The following is a 21,433-nucleotide window of genomic DNA, read 5'->3' as shown; positions in this document are numbered from 1 at the left end:
AGTAGCAGTAAAGCCATCCTGAAACACAAAGATGCTTTTTAAGCAATGCGACAGTGAGTGCAGTTGCGCGATCGGACCAAATTAAGCTCCCTGCGCACTGAGGTCCACTTCAATTTTGGAAAGCGCGGTGCAGTTGCGCGGTGGGCGACGCGCTTCGGTTGCGCGTTCGGCGGTGCACTGCAGTTGCGCGATCGGACAAATATGCGCAAATGAAAAAATGATTAAAAAAGGAGGGGGGGGGGGGGGGAAGACGGGTTTGTCTTGAAACGGATTATTTTTTTTTCCATTATTTGTACCCTCGGCCGCCATCGGAGTGCCTCCCGGCGCCATCAGACTCGCGGCCGCCACCGGGCTCCATCCCAGCGTTGCAGGACCCGCGGGCGTCGCCAGATTCCAAGCCAGCTGCGCCGGACCTGCGATCGTCCCTGGCCCCACTCCCACTGCTGTGGCGCGTGGTGGCTCTTGCAGTTGCCACCGCTCCGCCTTCCGATTGCCGCTGTTCGCGGTCTGGATTTTCAAATGCCGCCGACTGCGGCGCTGACTTTCGTATGCCACCGATTGCGGTTCTGTTTCCCCGAGTCGCCGCAGAGTGCGGTTGTTTTTGAAGTGAATTTTGAACTTTATGTGTATCTGTATGTTGCACTAGATGATCCACTAGTAGCAGTAAGACTATATTTGCTGTACAGAGAAGCTTTAGTTTCAGTAGTGTATAAGTACTTAGTCGAAGATAGAAGGGCCAGTTGTCCGTGACCAGGGAGAATTCAGTTTCAGCAATGTGTGCAATCCTATAATAAGGTAAAGTGGCTGTTGTCGTCCATCACCAACAGCGCTGGTCAAGATCTCCTTTTTAGGACTGAAGTAAACTAGTAGATTGAAAACTACAGCTGTTACCCAAAGCCGTGACATCAGCTTCTTGTCAGGAATAAAAGCTACGGGCCTGACAAGAGGGGGGGATCGTTCCAGCGGGGGTTCGTTCTAGCGCGGGCTCGCTCTAGCGCGGGTTCGCTCGCTCTTGCTCGCTCCCCCTTTTGGGGGGGGGGGGGGGCTTTTTTTACATCCATGCCTTGGGCCACTCAACTTTTTGGAAAGACTTCACTCTGACATCGGTTGAATAAAATCTTTTCCCAATCAGCCGTGGTCCCTGAAGTGCTTATTTGTCTGGAAACAGCCACCGACCACCGAGTGTTTTTTGGAGACCAGCGAAGCAACTAAAACCATATACCACATGTTTCCCCCAGGGCTGTGGTCTCGGTCGGATTTTTGCACCGAGTCCGAGTCCGGCCTCTTGACCACCGAGTCCGGCTGTCCATTTTTTCTGTTAATTCATGTGACTGCTTAGTCTTTATTCAAGGCTAATTTAAATCAAAATCTAAATAATTACAACAGTTTTGTGATGGCTTTGTCTTTATTAAACATATAAACGAATACAATAAACAGATACTTTCAAGTTTCAATTCAACGACTTGAGTTTGTTCTTAGGAACAAAATCGCCTCAACCAAGTCAGCCTTTATCGCGCCACGCCTATCAGACATGATAAACTTGAGCCCAGAAAACAGGCGCTCTACGCTGACTTGGCTGATTGGCATTGCTGTTAGTGTCCGAGTCGCTGCCTTGAGGCCGGACGCATTCTCAGCAGCATGATGAAAATACAATTGAACATATTTTTTTTATTGTCGGACTCGGTGGACTCGGTCAAAATCAGCACCGAGTCCGAGTCCGGCAAAAATGACCGAGTCCGACGGAGTCCAAGTCCCCGAGTCCGAGTCCACAGCCCTGGTTTCCCCGAGTTTCCGCCGATTGCGGTTCTGTCCTCGGGTTTCCGCCGATTGCGGTTCTGCTCCTGAGTCGCCGCCCGAGTGCGGTTCTGTCCCTCAAGTTGCCACCCGAGTGCGGTTCTGTTCCCCAAGTTGCCGCCCGAGTGCGGTTCTGTTCCCCAAGTTGGCGCCCGAATGCGGTTCTGTTCCCCAAGTTGCCGCCCGAGTGCGGTTCCATTCCCCAAGTTGCCGCCCGAGTGCGGTTCTGTCCCCTGAGTTGCTGCCGACTGCGGTTCAGGTCCCCGGTGTGTGCTGCGATTGTGGCCCTAGGGCCCTGAACGCCACCGAGTGCAGTTCTGTCCCCCAAGTTGCTGCCGATTGTGGTTCAGGTCCCCAGTGTGTGCCGCAATTGTGGCCCTGGGCCCCTGAACGCCGCCGAGTGCCATTCTGTCCCCCAAGTTGCTGCCGATTGCGGTTCAGGTCCCCAGTGTGTGCTGCGATTGTGGTCCTGGGCCCCTGAGCGCCGCCGAGTGCAGTTCTGTCCCCTGAGTTGCCGCCGAGCATGGGTCATGTCCCCGAGTTACCACCGGGCGCGATTCATGTCCCCGAGCTGCCGCCGAGCGCGGTTCATGTCCCCGAGTTGCCACCGAGCGCGGTTCATGTCCCCAGAGTTGCCGCCGAGCGTGGTTAGGACTTTGCCATGGCCAGTGAGTTCGCTTGAACCGGTGCGCTTCCCCCCCCGCTCCCCTTTCACTACGTGGGGGTTTCGGTCTTTTTGAGATGTCGGGAGCCGTCCCTTGTTGGGGGAGGGGGGGTTCTGTCACGTCTTGTCCCCAGCCGTTCCACTATGTGTCGGTTGTCTTGGTTTCTGTCTGTGTGCTCGCCCCTCCTCTCCTGTGTGCCCATGATCAGTTTGATTATTCCCACCTGCCTCTTGTTACCTGTCGCGTATATAAGTCCTGTCTGCCCCTCACCCCTCGTCAGAACATTGTTGTTTTGTTGTCGTGTCGTGTTCATGTCCTTTTGGTCCCTGTCGGTTTCAAGTATGTTTTGGTTGGGAAGTCATGTTGTTTTGTTAAGTCATGTCAGTTTACCGAGTCTGTATTTTGAGTTCCGCCAATAAACCCTGGTCCAACCTGCACTTGGTCGCCTTTTCCATCCGTTCGTGACAGAATGATCCGACCATCTCAGCGACCAACGCTTGGACTTTCCTCCATCAGCTCCCACTGCGACGCCCGATCCACGTTCGTCGTCCGAGCATGTTCCAGCGCCATGGGCTTCGCAGCCGCCATCGGATCTTGCTCCAGCGACACCGGACTCACGGCCGCCATCAGATTTCCTCCCGGCACCATGTCCTTTTGGTTCCTGTCGGTTTCAAGTATGTTTTGGTTGGGAAGTCATGCTGTTTTGTTAAGTCATGTCAGTTTACCGAGTCTGTATTTTGAGTTCCGCCAATAAACCTTGGTCCAAGCTGCACTTGGTCGCCATTTTCATCCGTACATGACACCGCGGCTTGGTAGGCCGATTGAAGACTCCAAATTGTCCCTAGGTGTGAGTGCGAGTGCGAATGGTTGTTTGTCTCTGTCTGCCCTGCGATTGGCTGGCAACCGGTTCAGGGTGTCCCCCGCCTACTGCCCGATGACGGCTGGGATAGGCTCCAGCACACCCGCGATATATATATATATATATATATATATATATATATATATATATATATATATATATATATATATTTATATATAGTGAAAGCCAAATTGAGCAAATTGGCTATTTCAGAAGTGTGTGTCAGACTGGTAGCCCTTTGCCTTAATCAGTACCCAGGAAGTAGCTCTCGGTTTAAGAAAGGTTGGTGACCCCTGCTCTACACAAATGACAATATTCAATATGCGTGCTCGTGTGACTTGTGCAGAGGGCCCTCAGGAAGACTGCTCTGATAGCGCTGGTAAATTAAAAAAAACAAAAACTGTCTGCTCGTTCCTGTGCGATTGCTTCATGTTCGAAATGTGTGACTAACATGAGATGCATCAAGGAAAAACTATTTTACAGGTAGGTTTTTTTTCTTCCCATATTCATATTTCTTTTACAGAGTAATCCCAAGGTCTACAATGGGTGGTGCCCGATGTGTCACGTCTCGTCCCCAACTGCTCCACTATGTGTCGGTTGTCTTGGTTTTTGTCTGTGTGCTCGCCCCTCCCCTCCTGTGTGCCCATGATCAGTGTGATTATTCCCACCTGCCTCTCGTTACCTGTCATGTATATAAGTCCTGTCTGCCCCTCACTCCCTGTCGGATCACTGTTATGTGTCAACGTCATGATGTCTTTTTGGTTCCAGTTGCTGTCATTGGTAATGTCACCCGGTCATTTTGTTTCACGTCTTTTTCGGTCAGTCTTGTGGTTAGGTTTTGTTAATGAGTCATGTCGGTTGCCGTGTCTGTTAGTTTGCCTTTTTGAGTTCACCAATAAACCCTGGTCCAACCTGCACAGGGTCGTCCTGCTCCATGCTCCACCCGACCGTGACAGAATGATCCGACCACCAAAACGACCAGCGCTTGGACCCCCCTCCACAACCAGCTCCCGCTGCGACACACGATCCACGTCTGAGCAGGTTCCAGCGCCACGGGCTCCACAGCTGCCGTCTAACTTGCTCCTGCGACACCGGACCCGCGGCCGCCACCAGACTTTGCTCCAGCGACGCCGGACCCGCGGCCGCCATGATACTCGCGGCCACCATCGGGCCTCACCCCGGCGTCACTGGACCCACGGCCGTCGTCGGACTTCTTGCCAGCAACGCCGGACCCGCGGTTGTCGCCGGACTTTGAGCCAGCTGCACCTGGCTCCACGCCCACTGCTGCGGCGCGTGATGGCTCCTGCCGCCACGCACAGCCATGACTTCTGAAATGCCGCCGATCACGGTACGGACTTTCAGAGTTGCCGCCGATCGCGGTACAGACTTCCGGAGTCGCCGCCAATTGCCGTACGGACTTCCAGAGTTGCCGCCGATCGCGGCACAGACCTCCAGAGTCGCCGCCAATTGCCGTACGGACTTCCAGAGTTGCTGCTGATCGCGGCACAGACTTCCAGAGTCGCCGCCCGAGTGCGGTTCTGTCTCCCAAGTCGCCGCCCGAGTCCGATTCTGTCCCCCAAGTAGCCGCCTGAGTGCGGTTCGGTTCCCCAAGTCGCCGCCCGAGTGCGGTTCGGTTCCCCAAGTCGCCGCCCGAGTGCGGTTCGGTTCCCCAAGTCGCCGCCCGAGCGCGGTTCGGTTCCCCAAGTCGCCGCCCGAGTGCGGTTCGGTTCCCCAAGTCGCCGCCCGAGTGCGGTTCGGTTCCCCTAGTCGCCGCCCGAGTGCGGTTCGGTTCCCCAAGTCGCCGCCCGAGTGCGGTTCTGTCTCCCAAGTCGCCGCCCGAGTGCGGTACTGTCCCCCAAGTCGCCGCCAGAGCGCGGTTCTGTCCCCCAAGTCGCCGCCAGAGCGCGGTTCTGTCCCCCAAGTCGCCGCCAGAGCGCGGTCCTGTCCCCCAAGTCGCCGCCCGAGTGCGGTTCTGTCCCCTAAGTCGCCGCCCGAGCGCGGTTCTGTTTCCCCAAGTCGCCGCCCGAGCGCGGTTCTGTTTCCCCAAGTCGCCGCCCGAACGCGGTTCGGTTCCCCAAGTCGCTGCCCGAGCGTGGTTCGGTTCCCCAAGTCGCCGCCCGTGTGCGGTTCGGTTCCCCAAGTCGCCGCCCGTGTGCGGTTAGGTTCCCCAAGTTGCCGCCCGAGTGCGGTTCGGTTCCCCAAGTCTCCGCCCGAGTGCGGTTCGGTTCCCCAAGTCGCCGCCCGAGTGCGGTTCTGTTCCCCAAGTCGCCGCCCGAGTGCGGTTCGGTTCCCCAAGTCGCCGCCCGAGTGCGGTTCTGTTCCCCAAGTCGCCGCCCGAGTGCGGTTCGGTTCCCCAAGTCGCCGCCCGAGTGCGGTTCTGTCTCCCAAGTCGCCGCCCGAGTGCGGTTCGGTCTCCCAAGTCGCCGCCCGAGTGCGGTTCGGTCTCCCAAGTCGCCGCCCGAGTGCGGTTCTGTCCCCCAAGTCGCCGCCCGAGTGCGGTTCTGTCCCCCAAGTCGCCGCCCGAGTGCGGTTCTGTCCCCAAGTCGCCGCCCGAGTGCGGTTCGGTTCCCCTAGTCTCCGCCCGAGTGCGGTTTGGTTCCCCTAGTTTTTTTTTGGGACATCGGGAGCCGTCCCTTGTAGGGGGGGTTCTGTCACGTCTCGTCCCCAACTGCTCCACTATGTGTCAGTTGTCTTGGTTTTTGTCTGTGTGCTCGCCCCTCCCCTCCTGTGTGCCCATGATCAGTGTGATTATTCCCACCTGCCTCTCGTTACCTGTCATGTATATAAGTCCTGTCTGCCCCTCACTCCCTGTCGGATCACTGTTATGTGTCAACGTCATGATGTCTTTTTGGTTCCAGTTGCTGTCATTGGTAATGTCACCTGGTCATTTTGTTTCACGTCTTTTCGGTCAGTCTTGTTGTTAGGTTTTGTTAATGAGTCATGTCGGTTGCCGAGTCTGTTAGTGTGCCTTTTTGAGTTCACCAATAAACCCTGGTCCAAGCTGCACTTGGTCGTCCTGCTCCATGCTCCACCCGACCGTGACACGATGTCCATCGAGTTCATCTTTGTAGAAGCTGTTGGCGACACGCACAGAGGCCATGAATGATGAAACAAGGACCGCAATGGCTTTAAAATTAAAACAGGCTCCAGCGCTGAGTAGCAAAGGGGACTATCAAAAGCCCACAAGAGAGTGATGTTTATTTTGTTTCCCCCTTGTGTTTCGCTGAGCTGGTTGTTTTGTTTATTTGATATGTCCTACATAAAGTATGTATATATTTATATTGCAACCTAGTAGTTTTGTTCTATTAAATAGTCCCCATTGTTTAATATTGTATGCACGTACATTTTTACATTTTTAAACATATGATTTAAAAACATTGCACATTTATATTTGTGATGGTTGGATAATGTTTGAAAAAATTGTTAGAATAATTGTTTTTGCAGAAGCGCTGGTCGGCCTGAACCGGAGGTCTCATATGTTCGCTCAAGCGAACATAGTATCTGTCTAGCTCTGGGGAGTTCTTAGACTCCCTTCCTTTTCTTATCTGTGAGAGGCCCTCACTAGTTATGAACAGAACACCTTTTGTTTTTTGTTTAGTTCAAGAGAAGTTCTTTCTCTTTTATACCTTGTAGTTTCTATTTCTAAATTGTTGTTGACCGGGGCAGTTTTTAAGTTATCCCATATTTGTTGAAGTAGACTTCATGCAAGTCATCTCACATTTACTTAAAGTTTGTTGGAGTGTTTGTAGGAGAGGTACCTGATTATTTACTTATTATTACTATATGAATCTTAGCAAGAAAGTCTAGAACATTGTTTTACAGCAGTGGTTCTTAAGCTGGGTTTGATCGAACCCTAGGGGTTCGGCAGAGCTGGTATGTCATTGCCCCGCCCCCCGCCCCGCCCCCTGTCCGCGGATGGTCGAACACACCGGTAGCCCCCCACCGTCCGCGGATGGCTGAACACACTTGTCAGGTTCAAAATCAGCAAAAGGATCAGCAGACAAAACCAGTGAGGCAGAATATTGAGTCTTTTCTCGCGAGGAGTGCATTCAGGCTTACAGCAATCCGACTACACTAAAAATCAGTTTTACACTCCTCGCTCTTTTTATTTGGAAATGCCCTACCCACAGTGTGAGACGATTAGCCCTTAAGGGGGGGGGGGGGGGGGGGAAGAGATTGTGGCTTCGTCTCGTAAGAAAAGAAACAAAAAGTAACGCACAAAGTGTTGCATGCAGATATGGCTATATCAGCAAAACAGTTTAAGCGGTATTCCGAGAGATAAAAAGAGAAAGTGACGTTCTTTAAGGAAGATCAGAAGGTTCATGACGCATCGTTTGACGTGTTGTTTTCACGATCTGTTCTGGTGGACGCTGAGCTGTCAGCAGCATCTTGTTTGACACAACCGTCATCTCGCCCCTGACCCAGCCGTAATCCTTCTGTTCTGTTGTACAAGATAAGAATAAGCAAGGCAAAGCAGCAAGCATACTGAACAGTAACATTGTGAATAAGTACTCAGAATAAGTACACTAGAGAACGCATGATAACATATATATACAATTTTTCTAACAACACTGGTAGCACCCCTCCACCCCCCATCTGCGGATGGCCGAACACATCGGTAGCACCCCCCCCTCGTCTGCGGATGTCCGAACACACCGGTAGCACCCCCCCCATCCGCGGATGTCCGAACACACCGGTAGCAAGCCCCCCACCCGCCGTCAGCGGATGGCCGAACACATCGGTAAAACCCTCCACCCCCCCAAAGAGGGGTTCGGTGAATGCACATATAAACCTGATGGGTTCGGTACCTCCAAAAAGGTTAAGAACCACTGTTTTACAGGGACACGGCACCCAGCACGTTTGGAGATCGCAGCCTAGGACGAGGCTGTCAACTAACTAAGGACAGACTCTGCATTGCTGGGGTCACAAATCGGCCAAGGCATCGCACCACACAACATCCTTTCAGCGTTGCTACAGCCACAATCCCCCCTCCCTTTACTGTAGCAACACTTTTTGTAACCAGGGCAACCCAAAATAAAAAGAGGAGATAGCGGAAGAGGAGTCCAGAATTGGTGGAGGACTGTAACTGGGCCTTCTACGTAATTCTCCTCGCGACCAAAAGGAATCCTGGTTGTCTTCTCCTCTTCTTTCAGTGTATAAAATAATGTCTTATGGTACTTAGACCTGACAAAAATGTTTTTATTTAGGGTCAATTATCGTTTTGGTTAATTTTAACATCAAAAGGTGTATTTATATCTACAGCTAACATAAGCATGACTGTTAGCCTAATTTTATATTGTGGTGAATTCTCACTGCAGCAACAGATTTGTTTTCTTGCCCTCATTCTGAATAGGTGTTTTTATTTGGTATTACATTAATTTATGGATCCTTTGAACGGGACGAATTTCAGGTCCTGGGTGTTATAGGTGTTTGCTAACTCATTGATGTGGTGGAGACGCTGAGCTTCCCCGTGGTATGTTAACAGTCAGACTTTTCTTTTTCCCAAGACCACTGATGTTGATGGCTCGTTGGTGCCTTGGGTGTGGCTTCGTTAGTGCTCCATTCTGTTATAACAACTGCCAACACTAAGATATCTATATTAGATGAAATAACTCAATTGACAGATTCATGCTCTAAAATTTTGATCGAATCACTCATCACTATGTTATCTTGTACAAACAGCACTTTTTGAAGTATCACACTATTTTCAGTAAAAGGAAACCTGAATGGCAAAAGTTATTCTTTGGAATTCTACAAAATCTGTGATTTCATAGATTGATTGTCTTTTCTTTCTCCCCTATGTAGAGGATACTGATACAGCTGTAGAGAGGGGCACCTACATCATCAAAGTTGAGGGAGGTGATGCCACCACTTCTCCAGCTGACGTTGGAATTCTCATTGAGGGTGTTGAAGTTCTACATGACCTGGGAGACGACGCCTCTGCACGTGCACTCCTAATGGGTGCAACGTATGTAATGAACCTCAGTTATCCTCAGGAACTGAGGTACTTCTTTGAAGTGCTTCAAAAGCTCTTCCTTCAACTGGATGCTGGCAAACTTTCAACCAAAGGCACAGATGCTCAAGAATTAACTGTTTGAATGAACCAAACATTGATTTGGATGCTCTGGTAAAAAAAGAAAAAAAAAGAATATAATTTTTTGTCCTTCCACTCTACGAAATTAAAGGTTGACAGCAGCATTTGTGTTGTTATAGTTTGACCATTATGCTTTCTTAATAAAAAAGAACTACAATCTTCTTATATTGTTATATAATATAGACAAAGTGCATGTTTTGTAGGATGTCACATTTGTTTATACTGCATCAAGGTGGTTTATAATTGTTAATGTTGGGTAACAATGCTGCAACACAAGTTAACATGTTTGGTAACATAATCGTCGTCATAATCGTAAGGAAATATTAAACCCTAAACCAGCTGTAAGTTGTATAAATAAGGTACAGAAGTTGCACTGCTTTGTTTTAAACAACCATTGATCCGTGTGAATTGTGGTTATTTCTGTAACCTGATATAGACGTCTATATTAGGTCTATGTGTAGACCTGAAATAGACATCTATATTAGGTCTATGTGTAGACCTAAAATAAACATCTAAAGTACGTCTTTCATTGTAATATAACTGATTTTAATATAGAAGCTGGTGTACCACTTAACAGATTTTAGTTGGTGGCGGCCTCGAGATCTTTTCCACTGAAAAGGTGTGCCGTGAATGACAAAAGGTTGGGAAACATTGCCTTACACTGTCTGAAACCTTTTTTTAAAAAACTGTCACTTTTATTTTAAAATAGAAACACAATTTAAAGAAGATTTAGTATTTATTTGTATTCAATTATTCAATTCTCCATACATATATAGGAACAGGACTTATAATATAATATAGAAGCCGGTGTAAGACAACAGATTTTTGTTGGTGGTGTGCCTCGAGATGTTTTTCCCCAATGAGAATGTGGGCCGTGAATGAATAAAAGGTTGGGAAACACTGCCAAGGGGAAAAGGGGAAAGGCGGCAGGTGGGGAACAATTCACCTGTGAGTATACCGTATTGGTCTGAATATAAGACGGTGTTTTTTGCATTGAAATATGACTGAAAAAGTGGGGGTTATCTTACATTCAGGGTCTAGACATTATAACCATTCACAACGCTAGATGGCGCCAGATATCTTTAAAGCGAATGCTGAACTAAACTCCCCAGGCCAAAGCGAACCCTTGTCATGAAAAATAAAAATAAAAATAGCGGTACCACAAAGAAGAAAAATAAGAAAAACAGCGGTAAGAAAGAAAAGAAGAAAAGAAAACACAAAATGGAGAAACGTAGCGACAATCTGGCGAAAAGTGGGTCGAAGATCAAGATTCAAGATTCAAGAGTTTTTATCCGCCATGTTTGAGCGTGCCAAACAAGGAATTTGACTTCGGTACATCACAGCCTCTGTTCAACATTTAGGTGACTAACAACACTCAGGACATGTGAAAATGACAAATATTCTCAAACATCCCCTAATCTTAAACTCCCAGGAGGGCAAGAAAAAACTCAAAACTCCAACTAGGGGAAATGAGAAACCTTGAGAAGAGACCACAGATGGGAGGGTCCCTCTTCCAGGATGACCAGGCTGCAATGGATGCAGAGAGGACACATAGTACAAACAGTGTAGACAATTCAAAAAAAGGTGTGGAGAGCAGGATGTTATTGCACAGCAATGACTCTGAGACTCAAGAGTGGTGTGAGTTCATCAGAGCAACAGCCTGGGGGAAGAAGCTGTCTCTGTGTTTGCTGGTTTTGGCGTACAGTGCTCTATAACGCCGTCCGGAGGGGAGTAGTTCAAACAGACTGCAACCTGGGTGAGAAGGGTCTGTAGAGATGTTACTTGCACTTGCACGTTTCCTGGTCCTGGACAGGTACAAGTCTTGGATAGATGGGAGGTTGATTCAGCCAGGGTAACCGGCAGCTGAGGAGAAGTTATGATGCAAACTTCAAGATGATTGTGATAAATGAGGCAGAGTCTTCAAACAATTGCAAAGCGGCTGTGCAATATGGTGTCACAGAATGTAATGTGTGGAGATGGAGAGCTCAAAAATATCGCCTAAAAAATGCTCAAAGTCAGAGAAAAGCTTTCCGTGGTCCTCAGAGCGGCCGCTTTCAAGAGTTCGACAGTAGAGTGTGCGCGTACGTGGCCAGTGACACTGAGCACAGCGAGGCAGAGGATGTTTGTGAGGAGTAATGTTCTAACATGACAGATCTCAGCTACTCTCAAGTTTAAACCAGTTTGCATTATTTTATTGCAATGTTTTTCCTTATTCAGATTTGTTTTCAAGATTACAATTACAGTTAGACTTCACTTTAATGGTTGATGCAGTTATTGCAATTTTGTTGTTTTGTCGCAGTAGATTGGTTTATTTACATTTCAAAAACCAGAAGCCATTCATTTACAAATGTGATTGCACTTTAGTTTACATATTTAAATGTTCAGATATGAAGTAAGATGTGATAACAGTTTTTGCATGATTTGAATGAGGCAAAATAACATGCTTTTTCTCTCGAATATATTGTTATAATCATTTGTTTCAGATGTACTGTAATTATTTTCTGTATAAAAATTAAAATTGGTGTTCAAAAAGTCTTTCTTCAAACTTGAGTCTTGAAAAAGGAGGTCGTCTGATAATCGGGGTTGTCTTGTATTCGGGCCAATACACAGTTGATGAAAAGGGGGATCCACTGTATAGTGGGCATTAGTGGGCTAAAAGCAATACATTTCTTTCCAAAAACACGTCATGTATAGATATAGATATTATAAATACAGGTCTAAAATTCCTGCACTTTTCTGAATTATGTCAATTGGGTGATACAAAGCTATAACGTCACCCCCAAGTTACGTGAAATTGGTTTAGTCTCTTCACTCCTCTTGAGTGACATAGTGGAAAACTATTGACTGTTGTTCTTATCCGGTGCCAATCTAATGAGATGGACAAAAAAAGTGAAAGCCATCATTCTTTTTTCTTAATTATTACTGCTCTGCCAATTTACTATACACACTGATAACTGTAAAAAAAGTGAAAGCCATAATTCTTAATTTTTTCTTAATTATTACTGTTCTGCCAATTTACTATACACACTGATAACTGTAATTTTCAGAATTGTCCCATTGTCTTTGTGCACTTTAATAAGTGTTTCCTGTTGTGATTGCAATAGTGAAACATGTGCAATCGAGAAATGCAATATTCAATTTCTCACATTCTATCAAACATCGGTGTGAAATATTGTTTTTTTTATGAGGGAGGGCCGCTTGGAAGTAGTCTCGCCCAGGGCGTAAATCAGTGTAGAACCGCCACTGCGTATGATTGTGTATTTCGCTGTGCTTGTCTGTAGGCAGGCAGGTGGTTTTGGCAGATGAGAATGTGAACTTGGAACGGGTCACTGGGATGCAGTGCAAACATCTGGGCGTCCAAAACCAGTCGGATGTGCATCATAAGAATGAGACAACTTTTTGGTAGAATCAGTTTTACTCATCAATTTCTCCAGCTTGTGTAAAAGTAGATATACGTGTATATTTCCAGTCATTTCTCCAGCTCATGTAAAAGTAGATATGTATGTATATTTCCAGTATTTTCTTGTAACGCTCACGATTTCCTTTTTGTTTAGTCAAAGGTGCCTCTGCCGAGCTCTGGCGCCCTCTGGTGACCATTCATCGCTGCCCGTTTGTAATTTGATGGCTTGATGATAAAATACTGCCTTCACAATTGGCAATTGCGTTGGCTGTGTGGGGTGGGCTGGAAGGTGGCTAAAATATACACGGATCAGCTTTCAATAAGAGTGGTAGCATGTTAAATGTGTGTGGCACGTATTTAATTGCGCTGTGAAATTGTTGGGGGGGGGGCTCTCTGGTGTTTGAGGTGTGCCACAGCTTTCTTGCTCACTTGCAAATTATGGACAAGACGCGGCTGCCGTTTAGGTGTCATCATTGCAAGCTTCCCCAACTTCACAATGGAGGGACATTTGCATGCTTTGGGCAGGAGCGGCACTCATGGCAAGAAACCTAAAAGCCATCAAGCATCGGTGTCTTCATCACTGTCATCCATAGCGAGAGGAGTGGCGGCTCCAGCTTTAGCCTGTCAGCGAACGCGAGTCAGCGAGTGCGAGTCAGCGGTGGTGCCTCACAGATGAAGGCGTGCTGCGCATCTGCGTTACAGTAGGCGGACGTCCAACGGGAGGAGCTTTTCGCCAGCAAGCATGGCGACGCCCCTGAAAGACCTGACGCAAATGCAACGTCATTTCCAGCGTTTGTGCGGAAGAATCAGTTGCCAAACATGCTTGCTCGAAAGCTGACTGGCAAGCCCGCTTACCTTGGTGCGTTGCCGCCATCTTGATGCTGCCCATCCAAAAGGGTTTCCTGCCGACAAATCTCCAGAGCCAGCCCAGTTCTCGCCTGGAGCGGACGCTCGGCAGGCTGCTGTTGGACCTGTCAGTAATTGGCACAATGAATCATGGAGGGGTGTGACTGCAGGTTTCAGGTGCTGGCTGAGCTCGGTGCCTCACAGGAGGGAGCAGGCGCGCTCGGCGCTGGCCCAGTTGCCGAGGAACAAGCTGGCCAGGTAACAGCACCCGCTGTGGTGCGTCCAGCCCTCTTGGCAGCGGCCACCCAGCGACCTCCCCGTCTGAGCAAGACAAACGGGCTAGCGAGCAATTGCCAGACGACGACAACAAGTCTCATTGTAGGATGGCAGCCGTACTTTGCGTTGGTGTGAGTCCACCACCGCGTCATCTGTCACAGGGGCCGTTCCTGGATGGTGCTCATCGGTGGCGCTATCTGCTGGCGGTGCCACTGCCTCCTCCAACCGTAGAGAAGTCAGACTGTGGAACTGATTGAGGACAGTTGGTCAGGTTAGGGTTCCGAATGTTAGCCAAATTCGGATTCTTCTAATTCTGATTCCAGTCCTCTTTTGATGGTGGTTCTGATCTTTTTTTGTTCTGGGTCAAACGCTTGATTCTACCGTATTTTTCAGTTTTTTTCATAGTTTGGCCAGGGGTGCGACTTATACTCAGGAGTGACTTAAGTGTGATATTATTGACACATTATATCATGTCACATGTTATTTTCACACTGAACCGCATGAGGGCGCTCTAGGCCTCGCTCTTTTTATTTGGAAATGCCCTACCCACAGTGTGAGACGATTAGCCCTTAAGGGGGGGGGGGGGGGGAAGAGATTGTGGCTTCGTCTCGTAAGAAAAGAAACAAAAAGTAACGCACAAAGTGTTGCATGCAGATATGGCTATATCAGCAAAACAGTTTAAGCGGTATTCCGAGAGATAAAAAGAGAAAGTGACGTTCTTTAAGGAAGATCAGAAGGTTCATGACGCATCGTTTGACGTGTTGTTTTCACGATCTGTTCTGGTGGACGCTGAGCTGTCAGCAGCATCTTGTTTGACACAACCGTCATCTCGCCCCTGACCCAGCCGTAATCCTTCTGTTCTGTTGTACAAGATAAGAATAAGCAAGGCAAAGCAGCAAGCATACTGAACAGTAACATTGTGAATAAGTACTCAGAATAAGTACACTAGAGAACGCATGATAACATATATATACAATTTTTCTAACAACACTGGTAGCACCCCTCCACCCCCCATCTGCGGATGGCCGAACACATCGGTAGCACCCCCCCCTCGTCTGCGGATGTCCGAACACACCGGTAGCACCCCCCCCATCCGCGGATGTCCGAACACACCGGTAGCAAGCCCCCCACCCGCCGTCAGCGGATGGCCGAACACATCGGTAAAACCCTCCACCCCCCCAAAGAGGGGTTCGGTGAATGCACATATAAACCTGATGGGTTCGGTACCTCCAAAAAGGTTAAGAACCACTGTTTTACAGGGACACGGCACCCAGCACGTTTGGAGATCGCAGCCTAGGACGAGGCTGTCAACTAACTAAGGACAGACTCTGCATTGCTGGGGTCACAAATCGGCCAAGGCATCGCACCACACAACATCCTTTCAGCGTTGCTACAGCCACAATCCCCCCTCCCTTTACTGTAGCAACACTTTTTGTAACCAGGGCAACCCAAAATAAAAAGAGGAGATAGCGGAAGAGGAGTCCAGAATTGGTGGAGGACTGTAACTGGGCCTTCTACGTAATTCTCCTCGCGACCAAAAGGAATCCTGGTTGTCTTCTCCTCTTCTTTCAGTGTATAAAATAATGTCTTATGGTACTTAGACCTGACAAAAATGTTTTTATTTAGGGTCAATTATCGTTTTGGTTAATTTTAACATCAAAAGGTGTATTTATATCTACAGCTAACATAAGCATGACTGTTAGCCTAATTTTATATTGTGGTGAATTCTCACTGCAGCAACAGATTTGTTTTCTTGCCCTCATTCTGAATAGGTGTTTTTATTTGGTATTACATTAATTTATGGATCCTTTGAACGGGACGAATTTCAGGTCCTGGGTGTTATAGGTGTTTGCTAACTCATTGATGTGGTGGAGACGCTGAGCTTCCCCGTGGTATGTTAACAGTCAGACTTTTCTTTTTCCCAAGACCACTGATGTTGATGGCTCGTTGGTGCCTTGGGTGTGGCTTCGTTAGTGCTCCATTCTGTTATAACAACTGCCAACACTAAGATATCTATATTAGATGAAATAACTCAATTGACAGATTCATGCTCTAAAATTTTGATCGAATCACTCATCACTATGTTATCTTGTACAAACAGCACTTTTTGAAGTATCACACTATTTTCAGTAAAAGGAAACCTGAATGGCAAAAGTTATTCTTTGGAATTCTACAAAATCTGTGATTTCATAGATTGATTGTCTTTTCTTTCTCCCCTATGTAGAGGATACTGATACAGCTGTAGAGAGGGGCACCTACATCATCAAAGTTGAGGGAGGTGATGCCACCACTTCTCCAGCTGACGTTGGAATTCTCATTGAGGGTGTTGAAGTTCTACATGACCTGGGAGACGACGCCTCTGCACGTGCACTCCTAATGGGTGCAACGTATGTAATGAACCTCAGTTATCCTCAGGAACTGAGGTACTTCTTTGAAGTGCTTCAAAAGCTCTTCCTTCAACTGGATGCTGGCAAACTTTCAACCAAAGGCACAGATGCTCAAGAATTAACTGTTTGAATGAACCAAACATTGATTTGGATGCTCTGGTAAAAAAAGAAAAAAAAAGAATATAATTTTTTGTCCTTCCACTCTACGAAATTAAAGGTTGACAGCAGCATTTGTGTTGTTATAGTTTGACCATTATGCTTTCTTAATAAAAAAGAACTACAATCTTCTTATATTGTTATATAATATAGACAAAGTGCATGTTTTGTAGGATGTCACATTTGTTTATACTGCATCAAGGTGGTTTATAATTGTTAATGTTGGGTAACAATGCTGCAACACAAGTTAACATGTTTGGTAACATAATCGTCGTCATAATCGTAAGGAAATATTAAACCCTAAACCAGCTGTAAGTTGTATAAATAAGGTACAGAAGTTGCACTGCTTTGTTTTAAACAACCATTGATCCGTGTGAATTGTGGTTATTTCTGTAACCTGATATAGACGTCTATATTAGGTCTATGTGTAGACCTGAAATAGACATCTATATTAGGTCTATGTGTAGACCTAAAATAAACATCTAAAGTACGTCTTTCATTGTAATATAACTGATTTTAATATAGAAGCTGGTGTACCACTTAACAGATTTTAGTTGGTGGCGGCCTCGAGATCTTTTCCACTGAAAAGGTGTGCCGTGAATGACAAAAGGTTGGGAAACATTGCCTTACACTGTCTGAAACCTTTTTTTAAAAAACTGTCACTTTTATTTTAAAATAGAAACACAATTTAAAGAAGATTTAGTATTTATTTGTATTCAATTATTCAATTCTCCATACATATATAGGAACAGGACTTATAATATAATATAGAAGCCGGTGTAAGACAACAGATTTTTGTTGGTGGTGTGCCTCGAGATGTTTTTCCCCAATGAGAATGTGGGCCGTGAATGAATAAAAGGTTGGGAAACACTGCCAAGGGGAAAAGGGGAAAGGCGGCAGGTGGGGAACAATTCACCTGTGAGTATACCGTATTGGTCTGAATATAAGACGGTGTTTTTTGCATTGAAATATGACTGAAAAAGTGGGGGTTATCTTACATTCAGGGTCTAGACATTATAACCATTCACAACGCTAGATGGCGCCAGATATCTTTAAAGCGAATGCTGAACTAAACTCCCCAGGCCAAAGCGAACCCTTGTCATGAAAAATAAAAATAAAAATAGCGGTACCACAAAGAAGAAAAATAAGAAAAACAGCGGTAAGAAAGAAAAGAAGAAAAGAAAACACAAAATGGAGAAACGTAGCGACAATCTGGCGAAAAGTGGGTCGAAGATCAAGATTCAAGATTCAAGAGTTTTTATCCGCCATGTTTGAGCGTGCCAAACAAGGAATTTGACTTCGGTACATCACAGCCTCTGTTCAACATTTAGGTGACTAACAACACTCAGGACATGTGAAAATGACAAATATTCTCAAACATCCCCTAATCTTAAACTCCCAGGAGGGCAAGAAAAAACTCAAAACTCCAACTAGGGGAAATGAGAAACCTTGAGAAGAGACCACAGATGGGAGGGTCCCTCTTCCAGGATGACCAGGCTGCAATGGATGCAGAGAGGACACATAGTACAAACAGTGTAGACAATTCAAAAAAAGGTGTGGAGAGCAGGATGTTATTGCACAGCAATGACTCTGAGACTCAAGAGTGGTGTGAGTTCATCAGAGCAACAGCCTGGGGGAAGAAGCTGTCTCTGTGTTTGCTGGTTTTGGCGTACAGTGCTCTATAACGCCGTCCGGAGGGGAGTAGTTCAAACAGACTGCAACCTGGGTGAGAAGGGTCTGTAGAGATGTTACTTGCACTTGCACGTTTCCTGGTCCTGGACAGGTACAAGTCTTGGATAGATGGGAGGTTGATTCAGCCAGGGTAACCGGCAGCTGAGGAGAAGTTATGATGCAAACTTCAAGATGATTGTGATAAATGAGGCAGAGTCTTCAAACAATTGCAAAGCGGCTGTGCAATATGGTGTCACAGAATGTAATGTGTGGAGATGGAGAGCTCAAAAATATCGCCTAAAAAATGCTCAAAGTCAGAGAAAAGCTTTCCGTGGTCCTCAGAGCGGCCGCTTTCAAGAGTTCGACAGTAGAGTGTGCGCGTACGTGGCCAGTGACACTGAGCACAGCGAGGCAGAGGATGTTTGTGAGGAGTAATGTTCTAACATGACAGATCTCAGCTACTCTCAAGTTTAAACCAGTTTGCATTATTTTATTGCAATGTTTTTCCTTATTCAGATTTGTTTTCAAGATTACAATTACAGTTAGACTTCACTTTAATGGTTGATGCAGTTATTGCAATTTTGTTGTTTTGTCGCAGTAGATTGGTTTATTTACATTTCAAAAACCAGAAGCCATTCATTTACAAATGTGATTGCACTTTAGTTTACATATTTAAATGTTCAGATATGAAGTAAGATGTGATAACAGTTTTTGCATGATTTGAATGAGGCAAAATAACATGCTTTTTCTCTCGAATATATTGTTATAATCATTTGTTTCAGATGTACTGTAATTATTTTCTGTATAAAAATTAAAATTGGTGTTCAAAAAGTCTTTCTTCAAACTTGAGTCTTGAAAAAGGAGGTCGTCTGATAATCGGGGTTGTCTTGTATTCGGGCCAATACACAGTTGATGAAAAGGGGGATCCACTGTATAGTGGGCATTAGTGGGCTAAAAGCAATACATTTCTTTCCAAAAACACGTCATGTAATAGATATAGATATTATAAATACAGGTCTAAAATTCCTGCACTTTTCTGAATTATGTCAATTGGGTGATACAAAGCTATAACGTCACCCCCAAGTTACGTGAAATTGGTTTAGTCTCTTCACTCCTCTTGAGTGACATAGTGGAAAACTATTGACTGTTGTTCTTATCCGGTGCCAATTTAATGAGATGGACAAAAAAAGTGAAAGCCATCATTCTTTTTTCTTAATTATTACTGTTCTGCCAATTTACTATACACACTGATAACTGTAAAAAAAGTGAAAGCCATAATTCTTAATTTTTTCTTAATTATTACTGTTCTGCCAATTTACTATACACACTGATAACTGTAATTTTCAGAATTGTCCCATTGTCTTTGTGCACTTTAATAAGTGTTTCCTGTTGTGATTGCAATAGTGAAACATGTGCAATCGAGAAATGCAATATTCAATTTCTCACATTCTATCAAACATCGGTGTGAAATATTGTTTTTTTTATGAGGGAGGGCCGCTTGGAAGTAGTCTCGCCCAGGGCGTAAATCAGTGTAGAACCGCCACTGCGTATGATTGTGTATTTCGCTGTGCTTGTCTGTAGGCAGGCAGGTGGTTTTGGCAGATGAGAATGTGAACTTGGAACGGGTCACTGGGATGCAGTGCAAACATCTGGGCGTCCAAAACCAGTCGGATGTGCATCATAAGAATGAGACAACTTTTTGGTAGAATCAGTTTTACTCATCAATTTCTCCAGCTTGTGTAAAAGTAGATATACGTGTATATTTCCAGTCATTTCTCCAGCTCATGTAAAAGTAGATATGTATGTATATTTCCAGTATTTTCTTGTAACGCTCACGATTTCCTTTTTGTTTAGTCAAAGGTGCCTCTGCCGAGCTCTGGCGCCCTCTGGTGACCATTCATCGCTGCCCGTTTGTAATTTGATGGCTTGATGATAAAATACTGCCTTCACAATTGGCAATTGCGTTGGCTGTGTGGGGTGGGCTGGAAGGTGGCTAAAATATACACGGATCAGCTTTCAATAAGAGTGGTAGCATGTTAAATGTGTGTGGCACGTATTTAATTGCGCTGTGAAATTGTTGGGGGGGGGGCTCTCTGGTGTTTGAGGTGTGCCACAGCTTTCTTGCTCACTTGCAAATTATGGACAAGACGCGGCTGCCGTTTAGGTGTCATCATTGCAAGCTTCCCCAACTTCACAATGGAGGGACATTTGCATGCTTTGGGCAGGAGCGGCACTCATGGCAAGAAACCTAAAAGCCATCAAGCATCGGTGTCTTCATCACTGTCATCCATAGCGAGAGGAGTGGCGGCTCCAGCTTTAGCCTGTCAGCGAACGCGAGTCAGCGAGTGCGAGTCAGCGGTGGTGCCTCACAGATGAAGGCGTGCTGCGCATCTGCGTTACAGTAGGCGGACGTCCAACGGGAGGAGCTTTTCGCCAGCAAGCATGGCGACGCCCCTGAAAGACCTGACGCAAATGCAACGTCATTTCCAGCGTTTGTGCGGAAGAATCAGTTGCCAAACATGCTTGCTCGAAAGCTGACTGGCAAGCCCGCTTACCTTGGTGCGTTGCCGCCATCTTGATGCTGCCCATCCAAAAGGGTTTCCTGCCGACAAATCTCCAGAGCCAGCCCAGTTCTCGCCTGGAGCGGACGCTCGGCAGGCTGCTGTTGGACCTGTCAGTAATTGGCACAATGAATCATGGAGGGGTGTGACTGCAGGTTTCAGGTGCTGGCTGAGCTCGGTGCCTCACAGGAGGGAGCAGGCGCGCTCGGCGCTGGCCCAGTTGCCGAGGAACAAGCTGGCCAGGTAACAGCACCCGCTGTGGTGCGTCCAGCCCTCTTGGCAGCGGCCACCCAGCGACCTCCCCGTCTGAGCAAGACAAACGGGCTAGCGAGCAATTGCCAGACGACGACAACAAGTCTCATTGTAGGATGGCAGCCGTACTTTGCGTTGGTGTGAGTCCACCACCGCGTCATCTGTCACAGGGGCCGTTCCTGGATGGTGCTCATCGGTGGCGCTATCTGCTGGCGGTGCCACTGCCTCCTCCAACCGTAGAGAAGTCAGACTGTGGAACTGATTGAGGACAGTTGGTCAGGTTAGGGTTCCGAATGTTAGCCAAATTCGGATTCTTCTAATTCTGATTCCAGTCCTCTTTTGATGGTGGTTCTGATCTTTTTTTGTTCTGGGTCAAACGCTTGATTCTACCGTATTTTTCAGTTTTTTTCATAGTTTGGCCAGGGGTGCGACTTATACTCAGGAGTGACTTAAGTGTGATATTATTGACACA

General features: G+C 46.7%; 2 protein-coding genes and 1 long non-coding RNA gene across 6 annotated transcripts in view; 1 reads left to right on the top strand and 2 right to left on the bottom strand.

Moving 5' to 3' along the window:
- Positions 1–21,433, top strand: part of nfic (nuclear factor I/C) — a 185,308-nt gene that overhangs the window by 109,212 nt on the left and 54,663 nt on the right. The window lies entirely within an intron of this gene.
- On the bottom strand, positions 12,809–14,222 carry LOC148388058 (uncharacterized). Its single transcript, XR_015862038.1, has 4 exons — positions 14,055–14,222; positions 13,861–13,979; positions 13,668–13,783; positions 12,809–13,575 (listed from the first exon to the last, which is right to left on the bottom strand). It is a non-coding gene; the product is annotated as an uncharacterized LOC148388058 (long non-coding RNA).
- Positions 19,845–21,433, bottom strand: part of frem1b (Fras1 related extracellular matrix 1b) — a 23,253-nt gene continuing 21,664 nt past the window's right edge. For all 4 annotated transcript variants that reach the window (XM_088393741.1, XM_088393745.1, XM_088393742.1 and 1 more), the window contains 4 exons: positions 21,091–21,219; positions 20,897–21,015; positions 20,704–20,819; positions 19,845–20,611 (listed from right to left, as the gene is read on the bottom strand). In XM_088393741.1, coding sequence (XP_088249867.1) covers positions 20,487–20,611; positions 20,704–20,819; positions 20,897–21,015; positions 21,091–21,219 — 489 coding nt within the window. In that variant the 3' untranslated portion in view covers positions 19,845–20,486. The remainder of the gene's footprint in view (positions 20,612–20,703; positions 20,820–20,896; positions 21,016–21,090; positions 21,220–21,433) is intronic.

This window comes from Syngnathus floridae, chromosome 13 (assembly GCF_059516105.1).
Source record: "Syngnathus floridae isolate MCC-2025c chromosome 13, RoL_Sflo_1.0, whole genome shotgun sequence".
NCBI classification, from domain to species: Eukaryota; Metazoa; Chordata; class Actinopteri; order Syngnathiformes; family Syngnathidae; genus Syngnathus; species Syngnathus floridae.
Note: the sequence above shows the minus strand (reverse complement) of the source record. Positions and strands in the feature narration are given on the sequence as shown.